Source organism: Mustela lutreola, chromosome 1, assembly GCF_030435805.1.
Source record: "Mustela lutreola isolate mMusLut2 chromosome 1, mMusLut2.pri, whole genome shotgun sequence".
Classification (NCBI taxonomy): Eukaryota; Metazoa; Chordata; class Mammalia; order Carnivora; family Mustelidae; genus Mustela; species Mustela lutreola.
In genome coordinates this window covers 167,158,567-167,169,297 of record NC_081290.1, presented here as the reverse complement: position 1 = coordinate 167,169,297, position 10,731 = coordinate 167,158,567, and the positions used below count along the sequence as shown (strand labels likewise).

The 10,731-nt window shown below is 43.2% G+C and overlaps 1 protein-coding gene across 1 annotated transcript; it reads right to left on the bottom strand.

Annotated features, from left to right (window-relative positions):
• Positions 1-1,715: 1,715 nt before the first annotated feature.
• LOC131834369 (conserved oligomeric Golgi complex subunit 2-like) lies at positions 1,716-10,690 on the bottom strand. The gene is made up of 4 exons (XM_059178952.1): positions 9,314-10,690; positions 8,315-8,494; positions 6,539-6,666; positions 1,716-5,983 (listed from the first exon to the last, which is right to left on the bottom strand). The coding sequence occupies exons 1-4, from the start codon at positions 9,590-9,592 to the stop codon at positions 5,941-5,943; spliced, it is 630 nt and encodes a 209-aa protein (XP_059034935.1). The 5' UTR covers positions 9,593-10,690; the 3' UTR covers positions 1,716-5,940.
• Between the last annotated feature and the right edge of the window lie 41 nt (positions 10,691-10,731).

Genomic DNA, 10,731 nt, shown 5'->3' with positions numbered 1-10,731 from the left:
GGTGTAAGAAAGAAAAGTTTTCCGAGGGAAATAAGGATGTCTATTTTCTTTTTTTTTAAAGATTTTATTTATTTATTTGACAGACAGAGATCACAAGTAGGCAGAGAGGCAGGCAGAGAGTGAGAGAGAGGAGGAAGCAAGCTCCCCGCAGAGCAGAGAGCCCGATGTGGGGCTCGATCCTAGGACCGTGGGATCATGACCTGAGCTGAAGGCAGAGGCTTTAACCCACTGAGCCACCCAGGCACCCCAGGATGTCTATTTTCTGTGTGTCCTTGTTTTTCCCTTCTTCTAGTAGATACTCCCATTTGAAAAGCTAAAATTTTACCTTGTTATTGCATTTTTAGAGTCTTTAGGTATTATGTTGTTAGATGTATACCTGCTTATACCTTTTACATCTTCTTTCCAAACTCTGCCTTTAAAAATGTTCCTCTTCATCTTAGTACCTATAACTTTAGACCCAACTTGTCTGCGATGAATTTTGCCATTCCGGCTTTCTCTTATGCATGGTATCTCCTCACCTGATACATTCTCAATCCCTTTTGCATTTTAAGTATGTTTCTTGAACAGCGTGGATCTGTAGCCCCGATAGGCGCTTGAATAGAAAAAGTCAGTCTGTACACATTTAAATTAATGATAAACAGTCATGATTTTATTCCTCTCATCTTATTTTGTTTTTATTTTCCCCATTTTTGATGTTTTTAATCAAGTTCATTCTTTTTCTACTTGATAAATATAGAAGTTCTTTGCATTTTTTGATGACGGCTTAATTGAGATATAATTCACAGGCCATATCACTCACCATCTAATGTGGACAATTTAATGGCTTTCACTATAGTTAAGTATACTATACTAAACTACCTACACATTTTCATCATCCTCAAAAGAAAACTTTAGCCATCACCACCAGTCTTAGGCAACCGCTAATCTACTTTCGGTCTCTGTAGATTTAGCTATTCTGGAAATTCCATATAAATCAAATTATGCAATATGTGGTCTTCTGTGACTGACTTCTCTCAATCAGCAGAATGTTTTCAAGGCTCCTCTGTGTCGTGGCACATATCAAAATTCTATTCCTTTTCAAGGCTGAATAATATTCCACTGGCTGGATGGATCACATTTTATTTATCTCTTCATCAGTTGATGAACATCTGGGTTGTTCTCACCTTTTCGCTATTACGAATAAACCCTAAACCTTCATGCACAAGTTTTTGTGTGGGCATAGTTTTTTTCTTGGCTCTATACACAGGAGTGATATTGGTGTGTCATATGGCAACTCTGTGTTCTGCATTTTGAGGAGCTACTAAACCGTTTCTAATGTGGCTGTGCCATTTTCCAAGCCCACCAGCAATTTACAGGTTCCAGCTCTTCACATCCTTCCAACACCTGCTTTTGGGTTTTTTGATAGTAGCCATCCACGTGGGTGGGAGGTGGTATCTCACCATGGTTTTGATTTGCATTTCCCGAATGATTAGTGATGTTGAGCATATTTTCACGTGCTTATTGTCCCATATATTTTATATATACCTTATATGTATCTTTAAATATATATTATATATTTCATATTTTATTTATATTTCAATACATATTTAAGAATGTAAATATATTTACATAAATATGTTTATTATATAAATATATGATGATGTAAAATATATTTATATATACATTTATATATTAATGTATACATTTGAATATTGGAGAAATGTATATTCAAGTACTTTGCTCATTTTTTTTAAAGATTTTATTTATTTATTTGAGAGAGATTTATTGAGAGAGATCACAAGCAGGCAGAGAGGCAGGCAGAGAGAGAGGAAGCAGGATCCCTGCTGAGCAGAGAGCCTGATACGGGGCTCGATCCCAGGACTCCCAGTTCATGACCTGATCTGAAGGCAGCAGATTAACCCGCTGAGCCACCCAGGCACCCCTCTTTGCTCATTTCTTAACTTGGTTGTCTTTTTGAGTTGTAAGAATTCTTCACACAGTCTGAATGCATGTTCCTTATATATGACCTGCAAATATTTTCTCCCATTTAGTGGCTTGTCTTTTGACTTTGTCAATGGGGTCCTTGGAAGCACAAAACTGGGATATTTTGGTTGAGTCCCATTTATTTGTTTACTATGTTTTTTAAGTTGTTTGACTTTGGTGTTTGGCTGAGGAGCCGTTGTTAGATTCAAGACCACTAACATTTACCTTTGTGTTTTCTTCTGAAAACTTTATCATTTTACTTTATTTTTATTTTTTAAAAGATTTTATTTATTTGAGAAAGAGACAATGAGAGAGAGCATGAGCGAGGAGAAGGTCAGAGGGAGAAGCAGACTCCCTGTGGAGCTTGGAGCCTGATGCAGGACTCAATCCGGGAACTCTGGGATCATGACCTGAGCAGAAGGCAGCCGTCCAACCAACTGAGCTACCCAGGCATCCCGAACTTTATCATTTTAATGCTTACATTTATGTCTTTGATGCATTTTGGGTTATTTTCTTTGTATGGTGTGAGGCAGGACTCCTGTTTCATTATTTGCATGTGGCTGCTTGGGAGTAAAATACTGTTCTTACCCCCATTGAATTGTTTGGCACCCTTGTCAAACATTAGTTGACTGTAATTTATTTTCCTTTTTTTTTTCCCATTGAGGAATTTCATGTGCCATGTATATTATATTTCTAGGAAAAAGGAATCCCAGGATTTTCCCTCCTGCCTGGATTCTTCCTTCTTCATGGTGCATGATGCCAGAAGAATTTTTCCATGCAGTGAAACCAAACTGAGGGGATGGAAATATTCTGCCACTTTTCTAGATCTTTCAGTTATACAAGTCTAGGGCTGGTCATGCCACACTTGTTTAACTTGCCCGTGAGGTTCACAGCAGTTTTCCCAGCTCTGTGGTCATCAATAATTTCAAATTTGCCAATGTACTCATGCTTCGTCATCACAGTGAGGAAATGGGACGATGACTTTGGTGCATGGCCTCCTAAGAACCTGGCCTTCGCCCCCCCTTTCAGCAGTGTTAATGTTCTTGAGGGCATCTGTGGGACATTTGTTCACACTGTTACTACGGCACAGAAAGATGGCAGAAAAAGCTTTTTTCCCTTTTATTAATATTTGGTCTTATTCTCCTTCCCTTTCTCATAACCGAATGCGTATTTCTCCTCCGTCATTTGAAAACTGCATACTGTTCTCCAGCTGTTTTCCCCAGACGAGACCTTGTGTATCAAGAATCCTTATTTCACGGTTATTATACACAATCTTAAAGATTTATGACTGTCCTATTATTTTACACATGCATACACACGAAGCACTAAATACGGACTTTATCTGAATGGCTAAATGTTGGCCAAGACAGAAGCCAGTTGTAGTGGTAACTTCTAGGATAAAGATATAGTCTGAAGTTTTTTTTCTTTAAAAAAAGCCTTCATGGGGTGCCTGGGTGGCTCAGAGGGCTAAAGCCTCTTGCCTTCAGCCCAGGTCATGATCCCAGGGTCCTGGGATCTAGCCCCGCATCAGATTCTCTGTTCAGTGGGGAGCCTGCTTCCCCCTCTCTCTGCCTGCCTCTCTGCCTACTTGTGATCTCTGTCTTTCAAATAAATAAAATCTTAATAAAAAAAAGAAGGCCTTCATATTTTATTAAAAATTTTAGGTGTCCGAATTCAAAAGGTTAACAATATAGTATAATAATAATAATAATAATAATAATATCATCTAATAATAATATAATAATAATAATTTCTCCTGCATAGTCACTGCTGCACACTAGTAAAATGAGATGTTTCTTTTCTTTTCTGTTTTAAAGATTATATTTATTTTATTTATTTGACAGACAGAGATCACAAGTAGGCAGAGAGGCAGGCGAGAGAGAAGGAGGGAAGTGGGCTCCCCGCTGAGCAAAGAGCCCAACGTGGGGCTCTATCCCAGCCAAAGGCAGAAGCTTAACCAACCCAGGCGCCCCAAGATGTTTATTTTCATTTGGGATTATGGAGGGGCAAGGTGTTTTTGGCTCTCCTGCTGAAGTAGGGACTCAGTATTGTCTCCACCTTTTTCCCTAATAGTAGCTCTGGAAGATGAAGACATCCCTCCATCTCCCAGACATGAGGATTTGACCAGGACATGGGATGGTATAAGCTCATTGACATACTCTCATGAACTAAGCCCTGGTTTATTGGTCACAGTCGTTCTCCAAGTATTTTCAGGAGTAAACTTCAGGTGTTGCCCTTACTCTAATTTTTCTTTCTGAGATTTCTGACTGCAATCGCTATTTCCTGCAGTTACTCGAGGAGAAACGAGGCATGTGGCAGCGCAACAGTGTGTTTTTCTTTCAAGATGACAGAATCACTCTTGATTTCTGTACGCATCTCAGATTTTCATATACGAACATGGATTTTGGTGTCTACCCTGAGGAGATGATACGTACGGTGTGAGGCACACTTGTATTCTCATGACACGTCACCTGGGTTACCCAGAACTTTCTGGGCCTGGCAGAAAGGCAGAAACCCGGGTGAATTCCTCATTATTCCAGCAGGCTGTCAGCCCTCAAAGGCCTTCTGGATGTGTTTGTGCATCGCAGTGTCTGCTGTGTAAGATACAGAAAGAGCACAGTAGTTCAGGGGGAAAATATTTAGGAACACATTTTCCAGGAGGAACCAGGATTCAGTTTGGGTGACTCTTGACCATTTTTCATCTTCTGACGACTGAAAGTGGTAGTTAGTCTACAGTCATGGTTTTAACATGCATTTCAAATGTAATGTTAGTTTCCATCAACATAAAACTATAAGAACTGTCTTCCTAAAGGGCATTCGTGTAAGGCCCGTTATTTTCCAGCTTGATTAATGAAAACAAAATTTTTCTGTAATGCTTTCTTCCTACTCTGTATTAGTTTTCAGGACTGGATTGAAAGTGATTTATTGTGGATAGGGTTATACCTGCTCGTGGAATTTTTTTCTGTTCCTGGGTTTTTAAAGGTGGCAGAGTTGACTTTCTGATTTTAATTCATCTTCACTAGATGAAGAATTCACAAATAGGACTTTTTCTTGAAATAACCATAGACTGGGGGCGCTTGGGTGGCTCAGGTCATGATCTCAGGGTCCTGGGATCGAGTCCCACATCGGGCTCCCTGCTCGGTGGGGAGCCTGCTTCACTCTTTGCCTCCCCCTCTGCTTATGCTTTCTCTAATAAGTAAATAAATAAATGACCTAAAAAAAAAAGAAGTTGTATTTGACTGGAGCTTCATGTGGAGTGACAGATCAACAGAAAGACAAAGGGATATGAGACAGGAAGCAATGAAGGAAAACACAGAGGCGCACAGTATAGACAGATGTTCCTCGGCTTATGACGGCCTCGGCTTCTAATAAACCCATTGTTCAGCTGGAAATCTCTTTAGTTGAAAATGCATGGAAAACACCTAAGCGACTGAACATCAGAGCTTAGCCCCGCCAAACTTAAATGTGTTGAGAACAATTACAGTATTGCGCAGTTGGGCAAAATCCTCTAACACAAAGCCTATTTCACAATAAAATGTCTGGTATCTCATGTAACTTACTGAACACTGCACTGAAAGCCAGAACAGGACGGTTCAAGTGTGTTGGTTGCTGACCCTCGTGATCACGTGGTTTGCCTGGGGGCTGTGCTCGCTGCCCCTGCCCAGCATTACAAAAGAGGACCCTACTGTAGATCGCCAGCCTGGGTAAAGATCCAAACTAAATGCATATCACTTCTGCACTATTATAAAAAGTCAAAAAACCATAAACTGAACCAAGGTGAAGTCAGGGATCTTCTGTACCAGGTGTGTTAGGGAAGGTCAAGCGCTCCTGTCTGGCCAGGAACCATAGTGGTATGGGGGAAAGTTCCACAGTAGAAAGTTCTACAGCATAGAACCACTAGGACTCAAGCACCAAGGGTGCCAGGTTGCGCAGGAAGACTAGATGCTCCTCTGTGGGCGATGAGAAGCCACGAGCGACTCAGGAAGGCTGCAGAGCTCTGGGCAGGTGGGACAGCTGAGGGCTGCAATGAAGAGAGACAGGTGGAGCTGGGAGACCAGGTGGGGATAGCCCGCTTCCCTCAAACAAAAGGCGACAAAGGTCTGGACTAGGATGACAGAGATGGTGGAAGGTAATGGGATATTCATGAAACAGAAATGGAAAGCCATGGTAATGAAATAAGAGAGGGAGCGAAAACCGAACATGACTTTAATTGCCATCAGTATAAAACGTGTTGAATTAAAATGAATTGGTATTTCTAGACCAATGATGACATCACAATAATGGAAGGAAACCAATTCTGATTTTGAACCTGGTTAAGGAGAAAGTATAGACAAGAGAAAAGCAGAGGCTCTGGAGTCACACAAATGTCACCGTTGAGATTCGTCCCCACTCTTCATTCCCTTCCCTGTAAACCCAGGCAAGCGACACCTGCTTCACAGCACTGGTAACAAATAGGGAAGAGCACACGTTCCCACGTTCCCGGGTCAGACAGGACAGCCAGGGATCAGCGGCACATGAGGAGGTGACAGGTGGTCACTAAACTGAGCTCAGGTGCATACACAGCATTTTACGTCACCTTGAGATGGCTCCTCCTGGAACCTCTCGAAGAAGGCGGCAGTGGTGAGGAACAAACTCCAGGAGCTTATTAGCATACATGATCTTCAGGCCATCCGGATGAGACTCAACGATCTGCTCTACAATCACCTAGCAGAAGTAAGAGCGTTTTATTTTTATTTGTTTGTTTGTTTGTTTGTGTTTTTGTTTGTTTTTAAAGCACCTAAAAGATAAGTATGAACTATACAGTACAGAGAAAAGAATCGAGTAAGCCTTAAAAATGCACTTTGTCCTTCCTCCTCCCCACTCAGTATGCTTTCTAAACAGGAGGTAAGTAACAACGGCATGAAAATCTAGGTCCCAGGATTTGGGAATACTGCTCCAACCCTGGGGGACACAGAGGCTGAGGGACAGAGACTGGCCTGAAGCTAAAACATCACACACACTCATCTGCTTCCCTTCTGAGCTTAAAAGCGAAATACTGTATCTGCAGACAACAGCTCTGTACCATCTTCACCCTGGCCTTATCCTCTACCGTCTCCAGAACAGGGAAAGGGCTGAGATGGAAAGTGAGGGAAGAAAACACATCTTATTTTGCTTTAGTATTTTATTTTTTTTGGTGAGGCTGACTTGCAGGAGGTGAATGACAAGCATACAAACTTAAAATACAAACGTGGCCACAGTTCATTTAACGACACGGAAACGTGAAGTACTTCCCTAATTTAGCATATTAGATTCAGTTCAATGAAAAGGGCATAAATTAAATAACTAAAATATTTTCATTTAGTGACAAAGAATAATGTGATCTTTTTCACCCCCACAGAGAGAGCTATGAACTATAATAGGATACATACAAAGAACTGACAGATCATTTACTTTTAGTAGTCTTAATGAAGCTGAAAAGATTACTGAAATTAATCCTTCAATTTCACTTCTATCACTGGGATACTGTCTCATTTTAAAACTGGAAGCCTTTCATCCTGAAGTCATGGTGGGTAGCTTTATACTTACTGGATAGAAAGAGCACTCGCACTGGCAGGTGACTGGAAGAAAGCCCTCAAACGCTGAGACTGGCTTCATGACTTCTGTCAGCCTGAACTAGATGAAAGCGACGCTCTCTAAGTTGGAAGCTGCTGATTGCTGGCGGCCTCACATGGTGCAGCCCATACTCCGGCCGCTCAGAGGCAGGATACACTGACTCCCTGTATTTAACTGTATCCTTATAGGTCAAGAACACTGGGTAACCAAGTTCCAGACTTAAGGTACTACCCCACTAACTCGCCCTTAAAAGCCCTTTATCTTTGAATATTCCCTCCCTCCCACCGTCCTGGCCTGGCAAACTCCCCCATGGTCTTCAAGACTTAGGCCACATCAATTCTGCGAAGACACCTCCCCTCACAGACTTTCCCTGCGCACAGAGATGTCTTCCAGCTCCTCCAGTGGGCACGGGCGCCTTGGTGGGGTCACGCTTTTCGGCAACTTCATTAACGTATAACTTATGGAAATGAAAATTGACCTGAAAATGTTCTGATCCGTACCTTCTTCCTAGGCAAGTCCCTCACCCCTACTAAATTAAGATGATCTCTGAGTTATGGCATCACTGGAAGAGACCAGAGCGCATGCCTGATTCCTGCCATGCTGATGGGCTCCAAGCGGGACCAACCTTTTCTTACAACCAGAAGAGCAGGAACTAAGAGCATCTTCAAGGAAGAGCCCTGAGCTCTCTCGCACCCAGTCAAGAAACGAAGCCAGATTAGATGCTCTGTGTTTGTGGAATGAGGTGCATGGGGTTACAAACCTCATCCATGTACGGTTTCACCAGTACTTGACCGACTAACGCCTCTGCATCCCGTGTCTTGTCAATTGTAGCGTAAGTCTGGAGGCAGTGCCGTATGATGTCCACATTGGAAGTCTGAAGCCCTTCTAGCAGCAGGCCTCCCAGGGACTGCTGCAGCATGGCCATAATGTGGGCTATACGCTGCAAGAACAGAGAGACCAGGAAAGAAGGTCCAGGCACAACAGTTTCTAAAAGCTCAAATATATGTGTATAATTTATATACATATGTGTTATATATATAAAGCGAGCCTCTAATTCTACCAGAATATATGTAAGATTAAAATCCCAACATTTCCTAGAGAATAACAATGAATCTCTTCTCCCCATGATTGCTTTCTTTCTTTCTTTCTTTCTTTTTTAAAGGTTTTTATTTATTTATTTGTCGAGAGAGAGCACAAGCACATAAGGAGGCACAGGCAGAAAGAGAAGCAGGCTTCCTGCCAAGCAAGGAGCCCACGGTGAAACTCGATCCCAGGACCCTGGGATCATGACCTAAGCCAGAGGCAGTGGCTTAACTGACTGAGCCACTGAGGCGTCCCCTCCCTATGATTTCTTTGAAAGTAAGTCGGCTTCATCAAAGTGAAGTTTACACAATTACTGAACGACAAAAAGTTATTTGTCTCTTAAGCTACGGAGTAAATCTGACAAACGTGCATTTAAACCCAGTGAAGGGCTTTGGATAAATGAACTCTGACTACATCATATGATGTGTCAAGTTACATGAAATTCAGAATTAATTTTACTTGCATAGTTTGGAGACTACGCTTGTGTCTTTACACAAAACCTATCTAGTGTGACATAATGGAGCAGGGTCCCAAGCAGGAGATACTGAAAAAAAAAAATTCAAAGCTAGCTTCAAAATCCTGTAGAGTAGCAATTATCAGGGGGCAATGCTAGGTCAAACCAAAATCATCCAGGAAATTCGCAAACAGCAAATTGAAAATCGAAACCAACACTTACTGGTCTTACTTTGTCCAGAAGAGGCATGCCTTTGTTCTGAACAGCATGAAAGTGTAACTGGTTAAATTCTGTGGCAATTCTCTCCAAAATCTCTCTAGTCCAGAGAGGGCTAGTAGAGACAATTAGAGAAGTGTAATTCCCAAAGTTAAAACCTGCCACCCCCACCGCCCCCCATGCCTTACAGCGCTCAGGCACATGCACCTGCACGCCATCAATTTTCAGGACAAACTGTCTGTGCAGCAGGCCCCAGGTGCGAGGGGTGAGGAGCGGGGAGGTCATAGAAGCCACCGACTCAGCCTGCTCCAGGCCACAGGGACCAGGCAAGGGGATGGAGCTATTTTAGGTCAGTGTGGGTACAACTGCATGTTTCCACCACGTTCCTCGGGCTCTCCCATTCGTGCCCTTCTTCTCCCATTCTCTAACCCCCTCCTCTCTCTTGCCCTGTCCTACCGTTCATACCCGAATCCCCCTCTTCTTCTCCGCCTGCCTCATTCTCCCTCCCAAGTACCTCCCCAGTACCAACTACTGCTGTCTCCTCAATCAGCTAAAACTGACCGCCTAGCAGCAACCTGGGAAATTGCTCAGAGCAGCGGACTCCAAGTTTACATTTACCCAATGGCAGAAAGAGCAAGCTCGGTGCTCTGGGAGCTGGTGAGAAATCACTCACAGTGCATCTGCCATCAAGTGGACTGGATACACTTCCCTCTTGCCCTCCACATTAGAAAGCGGCAACCCCATTCAAAATGAAGCAGAACAGTGAAAGAAAAAAAAAAACCACAATAAAGGCCCCAAAGCCCCTGCTGGGCTCTATGAGGCATCCCACATCTGAGGATGGGCAGTCAGGTAGTGAGGAAACACACTGTAAGGAAACCCAAAAATGTCTGAAGACCTGCCATGGTGTGTCCTCTCCCAGAGCATCAGAACTGGTGTGGAGGGAAGGCAGGCGCTTGGCAGGACCAATGCCTAAGCCTAATCCCAACCTCTACTGACTGATCCCATGCGCATTTCCTATTTATCCTTATCTCCGCATTTCTGGGCCTAGCAGAGCATGATGGATTTACCGTGTGCTGACGCTGCTCTGGCTTTCCTGACTCCAGAGCTCAGAGCTGCTCTTCTGGAGAAAAAAGTCCTCCAAGGTAATTCTGAGCAAGAAAGCGCACAATGTCTGTTTATCAAGGAGTGTTGCAAAGGGACAGGATTGTAGACACAGAGCTCACTGAGGTGTTTCTATCCAAGGAGCACAGCAGCAACAGCAAAGACGGGAAGAACACTGGAGGGCCAGCTCCCCAGGGGCCGAACGTGGACATGGCTGGAGGGGCTGCAGGTGCTGCCAAGGGCCGCAGCGAAGCAGAGCCGCTGGAGACACACGGGCTGCAGAAGGGCTGAGTTCAGACTGTCTGCTAAGTGTGGACGAACCG

Coding starts and splice junctions, on each gene's coding strand:
- LOC131834369 (XM_059178952.1), bottom strand. CDS start 9,592: ATGACCTCCCCGCTCCTCACCCCTCGCACCTGGGGCCTGCTGCACAGA. Junction 8,495..9,313: donor TTCTGGACAAAGTAAGACCA/GTAAGTGTTGGT, acceptor CTGTTCTTGCAG/CGTATAGCCCACATTATGGC. Junction 5,984..6,538: donor CCAGGAGGAGCCATCTCAAG/GTGACGTAAAAT, acceptor TCTTCATTGCAG/CCCTCAGCTGTCCCACCTGC.